The sequence below is a fragment of the Bos indicus x Bos taurus genome, chromosome 3 (assembly GCF_003369695.1).
Source record: "Bos indicus x Bos taurus breed Angus x Brahman F1 hybrid chromosome 3, Bos_hybrid_MaternalHap_v2.0, whole genome shotgun sequence".
NCBI lineage: Eukaryota > Metazoa > Chordata > Mammalia > Artiodactyla > Bovidae > Bos > Bos indicus x Bos taurus.
The window spans coordinates 99,451,849-99,469,060 of NC_040078.1; the positions used below are offsets into that span (position 1 = coordinate 99,451,849).

The 17,212-nt window shown below is 47.2% G+C and overlaps 1 protein-coding gene across 3 annotated transcripts; it reads left to right on the forward strand.

The window, feature by feature from the left end:
- Window positions 1–1,670: 1,670 nt before the first annotated feature.
- LOC113889930 (taurochenodeoxycholic 6 alpha-hydroxylase-like) lies at window positions 1,671–16,761 on the forward strand. 3 transcript variants are annotated; one of them, XM_027537356.1, is made up of 13 exons: window positions 1,671–1,904; window positions 5,364–5,505; window positions 6,088–6,132; window positions 6,586–6,713; window positions 7,643–7,767; window positions 8,136–8,290; window positions 8,735–8,841; window positions 8,926–9,116; window positions 9,213–9,346; window positions 12,737–12,801; window positions 12,926–13,002; window positions 15,530–15,702; window positions 16,547–16,761. In XM_027537356.1, the coding sequence occupies exons 1-13, from the start codon at window positions 1,710–1,712 to the stop codon at window positions 16,555–16,557; spliced, it is 1,548 nt and encodes a 515-aa protein (XP_027393157.1). In that variant the 5' UTR covers window positions 1,671–1,709; the 3' UTR covers window positions 16,558–16,761. The 3 variants fall into 3 exon arrangements, with proteins under 3 accessions (XP_027393157.1, XP_027393156.1, XP_027393159.1); XM_027537355.1 differs by having other exon boundaries at window positions 15,530–16,761; XM_027537358.1 differs by lacking the exons at window positions 8,136–8,290; window positions 8,926–9,116 and having other exon boundaries at window positions 1,690–1,904; window positions 8,735–8,847; window positions 9,197–9,346; window positions 15,530–16,761.
- Window positions 16,762–17,212: the final 451 nt, after the last annotated feature.

Consider the following 17,212-nt stretch of genomic DNA (forward strand, 5'->3'; position numbering starts at 1 on the left):
GTACATCAAGGCTGTATATTGTCACCCTGCTTATTTAACTTCTATGCAGAGTACATCATGAGAAACACTGGGCTGGAGGAAGCACAAGCTGGAATCAAGATTGCCAGGAGAAATATCAATAACCTCAGATATGCAGATGACACCACCCTTATGGCAGAAAGTGAAGAGGAACTCAAAAGCCTCTTGATGAAAGTGAAAGTGGAGAGTGAAAAAGTTGGCTTAAAGCTCAACATTCAGAACACGAAGATCATGGCATCCAGTCCCATCACTTCATGGGAAATAGATGGGGAAACAGTGGAAACAGTGTCAGACTTTATTTTTCTGGGCTCCAAAATCACTGCAGATGGTGATTGCAGCCATGAAATTAAAAGACGCTTACTCCTTGGAAGGGAAGTTATGACCAACCTAGATAGCATATTGAAAAGCAGAGACATTACTTTGCCAACAAAGGTCCGTCTAGTCAAGGCTTTGGTTTTTCCAGTGGTCATGTATGGATGTGAGAGTTGGACTGTGAAGAAAGCTGAGCACCGAAGAATTGATGTTTTTGAAGTGTGGTGTTGGAGAAGACTCTTGAGAATCCCTTGGACTGCAAGGAGATCCAACCAGTCCATTCTAAAGGAGATCAGCCCTGGGATTTCTTTGGAAGGAATGATGCTAAAGCTGAAACTCCAGTACTTTGACCACCTCATGCGAAGAGTTGACTCATTGGAAAAGACTCTGATTCTGGGAGGGATTGGGGGCAGGAGGAGAAGGGGACGACAGAGGATGAGATGGCTGGATGGCATCACTGACTCGATGGACGTGAGTCTGAGTGAACTCCGGGAGATGGTGATGGACAGGGAGTCCTGGCATGCTGTGATTCATGGGGTCACAAAGAGTCGGCCACGACTGAGCAACTGAACTGAACTGAACTGATTTTATATTGAAAAGGAAGTATTAGTTGCTCGTTGTGTCCAACTGTTTGCAACCCCAAATTGCAAATATATTTTGGGATAGAAAATAGTACTGTATTACACACTTAAAATTTTAAGAAGATAGATGTCTTTAGACATTGATAGATGTCTAGATATCAGGCTCCTCTGACAGCCTATCCTCTTAGACATCTATGTATAGATATCTATAGATAGGCTGTCAGGCTCCTCTGTCCATGGAACTCTCCAGTCAAGAGTAGTGGAGTGAGTTGCCATTCCCTTCTTCAGGGAATCTTCCCTACCCATGGATCGAACCCTAGGTCTCCTGCATTGCAGGCAGATTCTTTACCATTTGAACTACCAGCCCAATTTTGTACTGGAGCATAGTCAGTTAACAATGTTTGATAGTTTCAGGGGAACATTGAGGGAACTCAGCCATCGGAAACTTCAAAAAACATTTACTTTCCTGTTTTATTTCAAATTGTCTAATTATTTCAAAAAATATATATGCATATGATAGTTTGATAGTTTGCAGGATCCTAGAACAACCCAAACTCCCCCTTCAAGTTATAAATACTATCTTCTCTTTTTTATTCTTTACATTTTGTAACATAAGAGAGATTACATTTAATAAAACCAAATGCTAACACACAAAAAAACTCTGGAGGCCCAGGTGTGAGATCTGCCTTCACCTTCACCCTCCCCCATGTGGGCGGGGAGATCCTCCCAGACCAAGCTAGGTGTCCAGGAAGGTCAGCCACAGTCAGGGACAGTCAGTGATCCAGAAGCCACTGCACCATGAGTGTCTCTGTGCTGAGTCCCACCAGAGCCCTGGGTGGGGTCTCTGGGCTCCTGCAGGTGGTCTCCCTGCTCGGCCTGGTTCTGCTTCTGCTCAAGGCGGCACAGCTCTACCTGCGCAGACAGTGGCTGCTCAAAGCCCTTCATCAATTCCCGTCTCCTCCTTCCCACTGGTTCTATGGACACAAGAAAGAGGTAGGATGGAGCAGGATGGGGGAGTGGGAGGGCAGGGAAGGCTGGGGTAAGGGATGGTCACGGTCAGTTAGTCCATGGGACAAAGCCTTTTTGTGTGACCAGCACATGGCCCCACGAAGTAACACAGCTTATCTCTTAGATCTAGGCTCCTCATCCAGTCCTGGGGGCTCACTCCTCCCAGGCCCTGTGCTGGTGTCCTCGAGTCTGTCAGACACCCCTTCCTCAGAGACATCTCAGGCTGTCCTGGAAACCCTGCCCTTTGAAGACAATGGCTGTTCCTTACTGACTCTCCCTGCTCTCCAGGCAGAGCAGCTTTAACTGTCCTTACAAAACAGGCTTCTAGATGTTTCCCTGCTCATTACTCAATTGTATGCTCCCTGCCTGGCCCCGAGCTTGCTTGGGAGCACAGACATCAGTCTGATGGATCAGCCCTGTGGGTTCACTGTGTGTGGAGACAACACACAGGAATCTAAGACGGTGCGGGTCACAGGAAAAGAGGCTCACTTCCTGGGTCGTGTTATGTCAGGTATTAGAAAAAACTGGCTTCGTTTCTTAGGACTGAGGGATTTTTCCTGGTATGTAATTACAGTGCTTAATTCCTGACAAGTTGCTGTCACGCAGGAACGGTTTCCCAGGATGGGGTTAGGTGAGGAGAACTGCCTGTTTGGTGTCCTCTCTCTGAACTATGAGCTCTTGGAACTGAGCCTGTAATCCCCCTCACCCTCAGCACCCAGCCCAGAGCCTGCACAGAGAGGTGTCAGTCCATTGTGTGGAGGGACAGGCAGGAGAGAAAAGAGCAGCTTGCAGGCTTGGAGGGGCAGCACTTGCCTAGAGGTACGGGGAGCTCAGAGCAAAGTCAGGGGCCACGTGGAAATGGCTCACCAAGGGTTTGTGGCTTAAACAATTGTTAGGAGACAATCACAGGTTGAACAGATCTGAGGCCTCTCTTTCTCTGCAGCACGATTAGAGCAGAGTGGAGACAAAGAGAAGAACTAGAAGTAGCCCAAGCCCCATGCAGGCTGGCCCAGTACCTCTCTCCCCTCTCCTTCCTAATCTCCTGCACCTTGGGTGTCTCAAGGTCCTCTCCACCTGCCTGTGCATTCCAGCCTCTGGGACTTGGCTCCCCATGTGCTCTCTCCCTGGAATGATCTCATCCCTCACATGACTTTCTCACAAGCCCCAGGCCCAATTCATTTTCATTCTGGGTCTCCCAGGAGTGGAGAGGACAACTCTTTTTCTCTTGGATGTCCTTCTCACAACTCAGTGGTAACTGGATTCAGCTATTTCTCTCTTCAAGATCATAGCTATGAGCTTCTTCTGGAAAGCCTGCCTCTGGTTCATTTTTCTATCTTGAAATCATCTTGGTAAATTATGAATCAAATAATAGCAAGTGCAGGAAGAAGACTTTTCTAACATCCAGCTCTGAGTTAGACCCTATTCCCCAAAGCGTCCCCATAGGCTTTGTCTTTTCTCCATCACACTTTCATGACCCACTCCTGTTTTGGCCACTTAATATCTGAGTCTCCTCCACTAGCCTGCAGGGTCCAAACAGATGAGCATCTAGAGCCGCATCCTAATTTAGTACCTTAAATCCATGCCTGGCACAAAGTAAATGCTCAGTAAACACAGGCTTAGTGAAGGAACGTGACCCACAGTACAAGTTGCCTCAAAGCTGGGGAACTCTGATGGCAGAAAAATGTAGGCCGAGATCAGATACCAAAGGGGCAGAGGGTTGCTCTGAGTTACACAGAGTCATTGAGGTGAAGACAGTTTGACTACATGAAACACACCTGGGACCAATTGTTGATGAGAAATCCGGAGGTGACAAAACAAACTGAGTCTCCAAAGTTGAGGAAAGGCAGTTGCTCTGTGGCACAGAAAAAAGGCCACCAGGTAGAGGGAAGAAGGTGGGCAAAGACCTGGAAGATGAACAGGTGGAGCCAGTGCAAGAAGCACTGGAAGCAGCATCTTGAAGGCAGAGGCAATGCATCCTGTGGAATCGCCACCTCATCAGGGCAAGAGTAGAGACGGTAGAGACAGAAAGGAAACGCCTTGGTGGTCCATAATCAGGAGTTTACAAAGATTCCTCTAAGTAGTGGTAAGTGTACAAAAGTTTCTGACAGTTAGTCAATGAAAATGAGATGAAAAATCCACATATCAAAATCTTATTTCAATACCATTCTCATATGTGTACACTCAGAATCTGTCCTACAACTGTGCACACACTCGGTATGAAAAATAATAATATATACACACAATGTGGTATTTAATTTTTTCCACTTAGCCATATACATTCCAAACAATCTTTCTTACTAAGAAACATTAACATGTATGCTGGGATAATATTAAACGTGTGTAGTGATTGGTATGGCAAAATTAAATTAACATATAAATTTAATTCTTAAGATATAATCTGTTCATTCTTTAAATAAATCTAATCATATGGCATCTGGTCCCATCACTTCATGGCAAATAGATGGGGAAACAGTGGAAACAGTGGCTGACTTTATATTTCTGTGCTCCAAAATCACTGCAGATGGTGACTGCAGCCATGAAATTAAAAGATGCTTACTCCTTAGAAGTAAAGTTATGACCAACATAGACAGCATATTAGAAAGCAGAGACATTACTTTGCCAACAAAGGTCCTTCTATTAAAGGCTATGGTTTTTCCAGTGGTTATGTATGGATGTGAGAGTTGGACTGTGAAGAAAGCTGAGCGCCGAAGAACTGATGCTTTTGAAGTGTGGTGCTGGAGAAGACTCTTGAGAGTCCCTTGGACTGCAAGGAGATCCAACCAGTCCATCCTAAAGGAGATCAGTCCTGGGTGTTCATTGGAAGGACTGATGCTGAAGCTGAAACTCCAATACGTTGGCCACCTGATGCAAAGAGTTGACTCACTTGAAAAGACCCTGATGCTAGGAAAGATTGAGGGCAGGAGGAGAAGGGGACGACAGAGAATAAGATGGTTGGATGGCATCATCAACTCAATGGACATGGGTTTGGGTAGACTCCGGGAGTTGGGGATGGACAGGGAGGCCTGGCATGCTGCGGTTCATGGGGTCACAGAGTCAGACATGACTGAGCGACTGAACTAGACTGAACTGAATCATATGACAATACTGCTTACCAAGTGATAGAAATTATCATCAGTTGCTCAAGCAACAAATGATTTCCAAAATTGTCATAAACCAAGTAATTATCTTTGATGTAAGTTTCTGTAGGCAGTTTGTAGTGTTGGCCCATACCTCTACCTGACATGGGACAGAATCCGATCTTAGGACAGTGATGGACAGCCTGCAAGGTTGGATTAGATTCCAGGTCAGAAGAAATAGTTCTAAACTCTTAGTTCTGCTGATGGATCCAGAATGATAATCTGGTACCCTTCCAGACCTTCACCCTGACATCAGCTCCAGAACTAAAAGAAAGGCATTATTGACTTGTCTTTCCCTTGATGACAGTTCCAAAAGGAGAGTGAGCTGCCACCACTACTGGAAAGGGTAGAGAAATACCCAAAGGCCTGTGTTCGCTGGCTGTGGGGCACAAAGGCCTTAGTATTGGTCTACGACCCTGACTACATGAAGGTGTTCCTGGGGAGATCAGGTAAGAAGGAAACCCTCAGCTGGAGACAATCTTTCATTTGAGTACATGTCCCTGGATGTGAAATTCCAGAAGAGACTGACACTTCAGACATCAAGGCCTGAGCTCCTCCAAACACCCTCCCAACCAAAAGCAAGACTAGGATTTCTCTTTTGTCTTACTTTTTACAAACGAATTGAGATGATCCCAGAACTGGAATATGATTCCCTGTCCACACTGATACAGGTTGGGCACCTCTCATTGTTGCCTCTTCTGGGTCATGAGATGGCCAGATGACCACATGCTGTAGAAAAACCACAGGTTCTTTCTTATTCTCTGGCAGTGAACTGAGTTTATGTTTCAGGGCAATTCACCATCTTAGTCCTGTGGGTGTTCTGCTCTGGAGCACCAAGCCTCCCTTCCTGGGACCACAATGACTATCAGGACAGAAAGAGTCAGGGATGGGAAGCAAGAGTGCTGTGGCTTCAGAAAGATTGTCATCTGATAAGAACCAAGAAAGGAAGGGAGTCTATGGTCTAGACCTCAGCTGCTCTGGAGGCTCCTTGCCAAGTCTGTTGCCATCCACATTCCTTCTATACCTTTCAGACCCAAAGCCTCATAGAACCTACAAATACTTGGCTCCCTGGATTGGTAAGTACATTTAAATACAACTGCAGACCACCCACCATTTAGGTTAAACAAGAGCAGTCTCTTTGCGTAAATGGAGAACAACAGGTGCCAGGCACCCTCATCTCTGAATCAAACCTCATTTCTCTTCTGCTAATAAAACCCTCAGCCTTTATAATGGTGCTGTAGCCCTCCTTTTACCTAAGCTTCTTCTTCATAATTTCTCAGTCTTTACTAATGTTCCCAGTCTAACTTTTCGATAAGTCCTTTGATCACCTGTCCACCTACTCTTTTTCAACCTCGATCTCACTGCTCTCGTAATCACATCCTATGGACAGACATACTGTAAATTCACATCCCTGAAATGTACTGGCTTTTCCCACCCCTGCCCATGATGAGCCTTCTCCTGACACCCTTGGTTCCTCTCAAGTTGGCCCCACTCTCCCCAATGCCCATACACACCCATCCATGGTTCAGGGACAGGTTTGCTGCTATTGGAGGGGCAGAAGTGGTTCCAGCACCGGCGGATGCTGACCCCAGCCTTCCGCTATGACATCCTGAAGGCCTACGTGGGAATCATGGCCGACTCTGTCCGAGTGATGCTGGTGAGTCCATCCCTTGTCACCATATGCACTAGAATCCAGGACAGCTGACATAGTCCACTATCAGACATTTATGTCCCTCAGACATCCATTGAATAGAGCCCCACGGAATGATGCATTCTCAACTTAGTATGAGACAGTGTTCATTAAAGCTAGGTGGGACAGAGGAACATCTAGGCACCAGCTTGGATGCATACTTTTCTCCTCACCAAGAGAAATCAGGGTCTTGGTGTATTCAGGGTCCACTCTTCTCCCATCTCCATGTTTGAACACAGGGGGTTAGATCAAGGAGGTCAGTGCAAACTGGCCCTGGCTGGCCTGGGCAATGGCAGCTTCGGTGGCAGAGTGGACATCCCAGGATGTCACACAGGTGGGCTCTGGCCTGGGTTCCATGGCTTCTGCACATCACTGAGCCACTCATGGGAGGAAATGAGTCCAGGTCTACATCACAGAGCTGGGTCTTCACAAACATCACCTCTGATCTGGACTGGGCATCACCTGGTCTTAGGTAACATTAAATGAATGAAAGGAATTGAGTAGTTCATGCCCCTTCTAAGAGCCCCATTAGAGTCACTTTAGCTTTTCCTTGCCTTGAAATATTTGCTTTGTAGTGTTGATAACACTTTTCCAGATCTGACCTCAGGACACAAAATATTCTCCCCTGACTATGCTTTCTGCTCAGCCACAAGCTGGTTAATATCATAAATTATTCCTAAAATTCATAATTAATTAGGATATTAGAAGAGAATACAACTATTATATAGTAACAGTTCAAAGAAATAGTCATTGCATTATACATGTGTGTTACAGCCCTAAGTTGCTAAAACAAGTCTGCTTAGAAAATTAGGAAATTTCATCTGAAGATGTAGAGACAGAGAGAAAGCCAGGCCTTCTGGGGAAGCAGAGTAGGGTCAATCCCCATACCTCCACAGGACAAGTGGGAAGAGCTTGTCAGCCAGGACTCACATCTGGAGATCTTTGGACATGTCTCCTTGATGACCCTGGACACCATCATGAAGTGCGCCTTCAGCCACCAGGGCAGCGTCCAGATGGACAGGTCAGTGACAGCTCTTCAACAGCAGGGTCCTTTTCTCACCAGCTGGGAATGACTTACCTGAGAGGCAATAAGGGCAGTGTTAATGCTTCTCAGCACAAAAAGTAAGTTCTGCGAGAGACATGGACCAAAGTCAAATTCTACCCAGACTATTCTTGACTCAATCACTAGTTCCAGTTTCCTACACAGGGAGAAGCCTGGATCCTCAGGCCACTTGTAAATACTGAGAGGCTCCACAGGCTAAGACAGAAATGGCAATACCTCAGTGCTCCCTGTCCCCACTGATGAGGAATCCTTGACCCAGAGCCCCAGTCCCTCTCTAAGTCAGCGCCTCCCTCAACTCCAGCCTCTTCTGCATCCTCTCCCTTCAGGAGCTCCCAGTCCTACATCCAGGCCATCAGGGACCTCAGTCATCTGATTGTTTCCCGACTCCGGAATGCTTTCCACCAGAACGACCTCATCTACAGGCTGACTCCTGAAGGCCGCTGGAACCACCGGGCCTGCCAGCTCACCCATCAACACACAGGTTCCCCTCCCTCCTGGGCTGCTCCCCCACCTTCATCAGGCACATATGGGAGGGCCTGGCCTTGATTCTTCAGGCAGAGGCCAGACTCCTGTTTCCTCTTCAGGAGATGGCACACGCCCACCTGCTGCAGGGACTGGGAACCCAGAGGTCGGGGTTTCAGGTGTTGTGTAGGGAGTTACAGGAGTCACCAGGTTGGTGATGACTGAGTGAGACCCCCCTTCCCAGCAGCATTCAGGCAGAGCCTTCATGGGCTGTGTTACTTTAGGGATTGCTGCCTGGAGTAGATGTCGCTGGAGCTCTCAGTCCTGACATGCTCACCCAGTGCCACCCACCTCATCCACCTGGCACCCAGACTGGGCCTGAGGGGCAGATGGGGCTATGGTGGGGCTGCATATGGGCCCCCAGAGTCCTCAGCTCTGGCTGGGAACCTCTTTTCTGGGACAGATGCAGTGATCAAGGAGAGGAAGGCTCACCTGCAGAAGGAGGGAGAGCTGGAGAAGGTGAGGAGCAGGAGGCACTTGGATTTCCTGGACATCCTCCTCCTTGCCAGAGTAAGTGTAGCCAAGAGAAGCCTGAGCTTTTGGGCAGAAGCACACAGGAAGGGCAGACCCTGCACTCTGGCCCTGCCTCCACAGATGGAGAATGGGAGCAGCTTGTCTGACGAGGACCTCCGTGCTGAAGTGGACACGTTCATGTTCGAGGGTCATGACACCACAGCCAGTGGCATCTCCTGGATCCTCTATGCTCTAGCCTCCCATCCTGAGCATCAGCAGAGGTGTCGGGAAGAGATCCAGAGCCTCCTGGGGGATGGCGCCTCCATCACCTGGTGAGCGTCCAGGAGATGGAAGAGCCCTGTCCCACCTAGCTAGAGAGAATCCCTGCTTGTCCTGTCCTGCCTGCTCTCAGATGGGCTTCCTTGCAGGGATCACCTGGACCAGATGCGCTACACGACCATGTGCATCAAGGAGGCAATGAGACTTTATCCACCAGTACCATTCATTGGCAGAGAGCTGAGAAAGCCCATCACCTTCCCTGATGGACGCTCCTTACCTGCAGGTATGAACTTCACCTCACCACTCACCTAAGCACTCTGTAGGACCATGTGGTAGACCAGAAATCCACATATGCTTTCCCAGTTGCAGTATGCTCTGATTTTTTTCTGCCAGAAGTTAATACTTACCCACTAGTTTGAATGAGTTTTGAAAAATGTTTTCCTTTAAAAACCTAGGAATAATACTACCATATATACAACAATCCCACTACTGGGAATTTAACCTGAGACCCTGGAAATAAAAAAGAATGTGTACCACAGTGTTCATTGCAGCATTATTTACAATAGCCAGGACATGGAAGCAAACTACATGTCCATCAACAAATGAATGGATTATGAAGATGTGGTCCATAAACTCAAGGGAATATTACTGTCATAAAACAGTATGAAACTGAGTCTGTTGCAGTGAGGTGGATGAACCTGCAGCCTGTTATACAGAGTGAAATAACTCAGAAACAGAAAAACAAATATCATATATTAACACATATATATAGAATCCAGAAAAATAGTACTGATGAACCATTTGCAGAGAAGGAATGGAGATGTAGACATCAGTTCGGTTCAGTCACTCAGTCGTGTCTGACTGCAACCCCATGGACTGCAATACGCCAGGCTTCCCTGTCCATCACCAACTCCAAGAGATTACTTAAACTCATGTCCATCAAGTCGGTGATGCCATCCAAACTTCATCCCCCTTTCCTCCAGCTGTCTGTCTTTCCCAGCAAAAGGGTCTTTTCCAATGAATCAGATCTTTGCATGAGGTGGCCAAAGTACTAGAGCTTCAGCTTCAGCTTCAGCATCAGTCCTTCCAATGAATATTCAGGACTGATTTCCTTTAGAATGGACTGGTTGGATCTCCTTGCAGTCCAAGGGACTCTCAAGACTCTTCTCCAACACCACAGTTCAAAAGCATCAATTCTTCGGTGCTCAGCTTTCCTTATGGTCCAACCTTCACATCCATACATGACTACCGGAAAAACCATAGCTTTGACTATATGGACCTTCATCTCAAAGTGATTTCTTGGCTTTTTAATATGCTGTCTTGGTTGGTATTAGCTTTTCTTCCAAAGAGCAAGCGTCTTTTAATTTCATCACTGCAATCACCATCTGCAGTGATTTTGGAGTCCAAGAAAATAAAGTCTGTCACTGTTTCTATTGTTTCCCCATCTATTTGCCATGAAGTGATCGGGCCAGATCCCATGATCTTATTTTTCTGAATGTTGAGTTTTAAGCCACTTTTTCACTCTCCTCTTTCGCTTTCATCACGAAGCTCTTCAGTTCCTCTTTGTTTTCTGCCGTAAGGGTGTCATCTGCATATCTGAGGTTATTGATATTTCTCCTGGCAATCTTAATTCCAGCTTGTGCTTCTTTCAGCCCAGCGTTTCTCATGATGTACTCTGCATAGAAGTTGAATAAGCAGGGTGACAATGTACAGCCTTGACATACTCCTTTTCCTATTTGGAACCAGTCTGTTGTTCCATGTCCAGTTCTAACTGTTGCTTCCTGACCTGCATACAGGTTTCTCAAGAGGCAGGTCAGGTGGTCTGGTCTTCCTATCTCTTTCAGAATTTTCCACAGTTTACTGTGATCCACACAGTCAAAGGCTTTGGCACAGTCAATAAAGCAGAAATAGATATTTTTCTGGAACTCTCTTGCTTTTTCCATGATCCAGCAGATGTTGGCAATTTGATCTCTGGTTCCTCTGCCTTTTCTAAAACCAGCTTGAACATCTGGAAGTTCACAGTTCACGTATTGCTGAAGCCTGGCTTGGAGAATTTTGAGCATTACTTTACTAGCGTGTGAGATGAGTGCAATTGTGTGGTAGTTTGAGCATTCTTTGGCATTGCCTTTCTTTGGGATTGGAATGAAACCTGACCTTTTCCAGTCCTCAGAAAACTGCTGAGTTTTCCAAATTTGCTGGCATATTGAGTGCAGCACTTTCACAACATCATCTTTCAGGATTTGAAATAGCTCAACTGGAATTCCATCACCTCCACTAGCTTTGTTCATCGTGATGCTTCCTAAGGCCCACTTGACTTCACATCCCAGAATGTCTCACACCATCGTGATTATCTGGGTCGTGAAGATCTTTCTTGTACAGTTCCTCTGTGTATCCTTGCCACCTCGTCTTAATATCTTCTGCTTCTTTTATGTCCATACCCCTTACCATCTCTGTCCTTTATTGAGGCCATCTTTATATGAAATGTTCCCTTGGTATCTCTAATTTTCTTGAAGAGATCTCTAGTCTTTCCCATTCTGTTGTTTTCCTCTATTTCTTTGCATTGATCACTGAGGAAGGCTTTCTTTTTATCTCTCCTTGCTATTCTTTGGAACTCTGCGTTCAAATGGGAATATCTTTCTTTTTCTCCTTTGCTTTTCACTTCTCTTCTTTTCACAACTATTTTTAAAGCCTCCTCAGTCAGCCATTTTTTTTTTTTTTTTTTTGCATTTCTTTTCCATAGGGATGGTTTTGATCCCTGTCTCCTGTACAATGTCACGAACCTCAGTCCATAGTTCATCAGGTACTCTGTCTATCAGATCTAGTCCTAGTAACATCCAAGTAAAACAATGAGTGGGTTGCTATTTCCATCTCTCTCTCTCTCTCTCTCAATGTACACACACAACATTGTACAGCTAGTAACATCCAATAAAAACATGATTGACACGGAACTTGAATGCAACAAAAGCTCAATAAACAAATGTTAACCCTTGAATGTGGTCTTATAATGGAAACTAAAACTATAATTCCTTGAAACCTGAAGACTTAAGAGAAAAGCAGACAGAAGCAGGGGGAAGCATGCTTCTTCCACATGGATCCAAGTAAAGGAGGGAGCTTAGGGACTCCACTGTCATGGGTCGGAGAGTCCAGTCTCTGAGGATTTCTCTGGTGGGTGGCAGAGAGCAGCTGATGATGAAGTCTGAGAGCCCTGCCATGGCTGGAGGCCACCCACTGATTCACCTCACAGTGGGTCTGAATCCCAGCCCTTCCCCATCTTAGCTGTGTGATCATAGACAAATCCCTTAATCTTTCTGAGGCTCAGGTGCTTCATCGGTTCATGGGGATAGAACTGCCTTCCTTGAGGGCTGTGTGAGGATTAAATGAGTTATTGCACATTCCCCAGGGTCATGATGGCACTTGATAAATGTGAGTTGTCACCTGAGTTGCTCCTAAATGTAAGCCTCCAATTCTTTTACTTCTCAGTCCTATTTCCTGGTCACCTACTCCTAATGGAGCTCATGTGCTTTTTCATGCCCAGCCCACCTGTCTTGCAAGAACATCATTTCATTCAGAGTGATGGAGGGTGCTCCCATGGTGGTTCCCAGGACTTTTGTGAAGACATACTCCCCCTGCTTCATGGGGACCATCAGGCTTCTCTCTCTCCTCTGCCCCACAGGAATCTTAGTCTCCCTCTCCTTTTATGGACTTCATCACAACCCAAACGTGTGGCCGAATCCAGAGGCAAGTTGATGGTGTGAGGAGGGGATGGGATGCTCGCTCCACACCAGCCGCTGCTGCTCCTGCTCTGTGGATTGATGTGAGGAGTTTGACCACCACTGTCCTAGCCCCATTGTTCTCTCTGCAGGTGTTTGACCCAACCCGGTTCTCACCAGGTTCTACTCAACACAGCTATGCCTTCCTGCCCTTCTCAGGAGGATCCAGGTGAGGCCTCTGTACTGGGGGAAGCAGGTGTCACTGGTTGCTCCCTGATATGTGTGACTGTCTACATTAGTATGTGGTGCATGCAGTTCTGTCCTTGTGTGCTGATGTGGTGAGAAGGAGGCATGGGTCTCCATGTACAAGAAGGTCTTTAGGGCCCGCCACAATGACGTTGACCTCCTGATGTCCACAAGGATGGACATCATTTCCATGTCAGTGACTGATCCAAAGTATCCAGGGTTTTCCTCACTTTAGGAGTATGACATCTTAACATTAGAAGTCTTCTTGAAAGTTAAGCTACACATGTTTGGTTTGGACAATTTCAGTCACCTTAAAAGACGGTTTCTTCTGTTCCCACATTGCTAGCCAGCCTACTGCCTTTCTACTTAATCCACCAGTCCACCTCTCACTGTATCTATTGTGTTTGCATGGGTTTGGAATATCGGTTGCCTTCCATGTCCTGAGGCTTTGAGTCATGTCTGTGATTAGTCAGTTGTTGTTTGAATAAGTTTCACAGTCATGAGTGTGTTCTCTAGTTCTACAGTACATCTGACATAATTTTGGCTTCATATTAATATAACCATGACATATTTTCCTGTTGCCAAAATTCTTTATATAATAGCAGAAGTTATATATCATAGTCTCAGAGTCTACAGAGTCTAATGTTAGCAAGATAAAGAGTAAAGTGGAGGACAATCAAGTCAGCTTTGGGGAGAAAACTATTTTTTATTTGACAAGCATTTGTAAAGTCCCTTGCATGTAAAGTATAAAGCACCTTTGAAATAGCTATTAACCTGGATGATACATTCCTAAATGACTGAAGATCTTAAAGGCTACAGCTGCTGCTGCTGCTAAGTCACTTCAGTCGTGTCCGACTCTGTGCGACCCCATGGACGGCAGCCCACCAGGCTCCGCTGTCCCTGGGATTCTCCAGGCAAGAACACTGGAGTGAGTTGCCACTGCCTTCTCCAATGCATGAAAGTGAAATGGAAGTCACTCAGTCGTGTCCGACTCTTCGCGACCCCATGGCCTGCAGCCTACCAGGTTCCTCCGTCCATGGGCTACAGAACCTCCCCTAAAATAGTAACTTCAGTGGCTTTGTAACTTAGTAGAAACAAGTTTTTTCTGACTCTACAGTTCTAGGAAATTTTCAACTGTGAATCAACATTCACAGAACAGCTTTGAAGCAAATTGTCTTCCTGAATTGCTTCTAGAATTTGGTTTACACCAGGGTCCAGTCCTTCCTTGTAGACATGGCTGCACATCATGCAGCTGCCACTAGAGGAAAGGGGAAACTAGGCAGCTTGATTTTAGGTCAGAATGAATATTTGTTATACTCTCAGTCCACTTGAGTTGTTTTCAATTCAATTAATATTGTTCAAATGTGAAAGTATGTATTAAGCATGTCCATGTGCCAAGACCTGTGCTAGGAGATGGGAACACAGGGATGATAACGCTGTCCTCCCCCAGGGCTCACTGTCAACAACATGTCTCCTCAAGACAGACATCATTCACACATCCACTCTTTCACTCATTCATTCCTTGAAAAGACTGTGGAGGATCCATGATCCGGCACTGTGCTGGGCACTGGATGTGCTGTGTCCTTGAGTTACACCCATGGTACCTTCAGGGTCCAGAGTGGGAAGAGGTGCAGCCAGCAGAGGGGGTGAGGGTGGTGGTCACTGGATGGAGCCTTGAGCATGAGGATGGCAGAGGTGAGGAGGGGAGGGGACCTCAACAGTTGCTGAGTCAGAAAGAGGAGCTGGACAGATCCCAGGTGAGTGAGGAAGAATCCAGAGAGGGCTGTGATGCCGCTGAGGCACTGGGACGTGTGCTCCCTGTGATGTGGAAGATAGCAGGCCTGGAGCTACTGGGGCTTTAGAGGGAGGGGAGGAATGGAGGCTGAAAAGGCCAGATGAGGAGCCCAAGGGATGGTTAGGAAGGTCATTTCTGGATTAGAATGGAGCATTCCAAAGGTAGATTGACTGAGGGGCTGAGGGGGACAGGAAGCCAGACCATTAATTCAGAGGCAAATGGTCAGCTGGTTAGGGTTGTTAACCCATGTCCCACCAGGAAGCCTCCCTGTTGCCATTCTGACTCCTTACACAACCCTGTCTTGTCATCTCTGGGAACTGGGCAGCCTGTTTGTCTACCATAGGTGGTAAGGTCCTGAGAGGCTGTCCACCCTGCCCCTACAGTGCCCTGGGCTGACCTGAAACCGGGAATTGCCAGTGGATGAGTGAATACTAGTTCACAGTCTGGATCCAGTTGACTTGACTCTGTAGCTTAGAGCACTGACGCTCCCCAGGTTTTCCTGCTGAGAGCAGAAGTAGAAGGTAGGAGATAGTCCTTGGAGAGGTGGGCTTTGTCATAGGTCAGGGGAAGAGTTTGGCCCAAGGCTTGGCTGTCAAGTTCAATGCAATGAGTAAGGAAGGGATCAGGGCTGGGCCATGTGGAGGGCAGCCCTGAATCCCTGTGATCAGCAGGGGTTAGAAACCTCTGCTCTCTTCCTTTTTATCTCCCAACCCAGGAACTGCATCGGGAAGCAGTTTGCCATGAATGAGTTGAAGGTGGCCGTGGCCCTGACCTTGCTTCGCTTTGAGCTGTCACCAGATCCCTCCAGGGTCCCTGTGCCCACTCCAATCATGGTGCTGAGATCCAAAAATGGGATCCACTTGCAGCTCAGGAAACTGTCTGATCCAGGTGGAGACAAGGACAAGCTCTGAGGGCCCCTGCCCGCCATCCTGTCTTGCTGTCACTCTCCCTGTCCTTGCCCCTTTGCCCATTTCCTGCTTCTGTCTACCCCCTACCAGCTTGCCTTATCTCCTGCCTCCTGCCCAGCAGCTGACTTTTTGCCCTTCTCCTCTCACCTTTCTCCAGGCTCTCTATCTGCTGTCTCTCCATCTGTCTCTGACCCCCTGTATCTCTCACTGTCCACTGGAATCCTGATCACCTGATACCCTCCAGTCTGTCTGTTCTCTCCTCTGTTTCTCCCCTTCTGCCTGCCTATCTGACCCTGAATTCACGTATATTTGCTTCTAAAATAATTTGCCATTGGCTTAGGGACTTGGGGCTTCTCTGATGGCTTATGGGATAAAGAACCCACCTGGTATGCAGGAGCCACCAGAGAGAAATTCAATATCTGGGTCAGGAAGATCCCTTGGAGAAGGAAATGGCAACCCACTCCAGTATTCTTGCCTGGGAAATCCCATGAACAGAGGAGCCTGGTGGATTGCAGTTCACAGGATGGCAAAGAGTTGGACTTGACTAAGCACAGGGCAGAATATCTTAGAGACTTAGAAAAATACAAAGTTATTCTCTGAAGACTCTGGAGTGAGAAATCTGAAGTGGGTTTCCCTGGGAAAAGGAAGATGTTGGTGGGCTCCACCTCCAAAGATCTAGGACAGGGTCCCACTCTTTGCCTGTTCTGCATCTAGCTCTGCAATCCTTGCATTCCTTGGCTCCTGGGCCCTCCTCCCTATGTGAATTGAGCAGCATCTCAAACGTCCCTCTGCTTCTGTCTTCACATCACTTTCTCTTTCACCAGGACTTTTGTGATTAGATGAACAACTCAGATAAGACAGACTTGTTCTCCTGTCTGGTGATTAGGATGAGGACACCTGGGCAGCCATTGCTGGACATGTTAAGTCTTGTGTGACCACCATCAGCCTGTCTCCGGCTCTCTCCAATGCCTACCCATGTGTCAGTCATGTGGCTTCCCCTCTCTTGCTCTCCCTTAATAAAGTTCGCATGTCATATGGAGTGTACTTGTCTTCTCTGAAAGGATCTGGATGAAACAAAAGAGAAAGAAGTGGAGGGAAGACAGTAGAGAGGAGGAGGGGAGATGACATCTGCTCTGTGGGGCTGGAACCCCAGCAGGGAAAGTGTCTGGCCCCACTGCAGCCTCACACTCTGAGGTCCCTCATGCCCCACATGCTGCCTGGCACCTGAAGCTCCCATGACAGCTGAGTCAGGAGAAAGGGCTTGTCTCCAAAGGCTCAGAGGGAAGATGCTCACACCAGCACCTGTCAGGGAAGGAGCCTCCTGCTCTTCCGTGGTGGCTTCCTCACCCCATCTGTAGAGGGGCCCAGCCAGCACCCACCCTGTGCTAGCAGGGAAGACATTACAGACTTGGCCAGACACAAGGGGCTTCTTCACCCCAAATGAGATTTGAGCAGAGTCCAGGCTGGCCTTCTCTCCAGTCCCTTGGCAG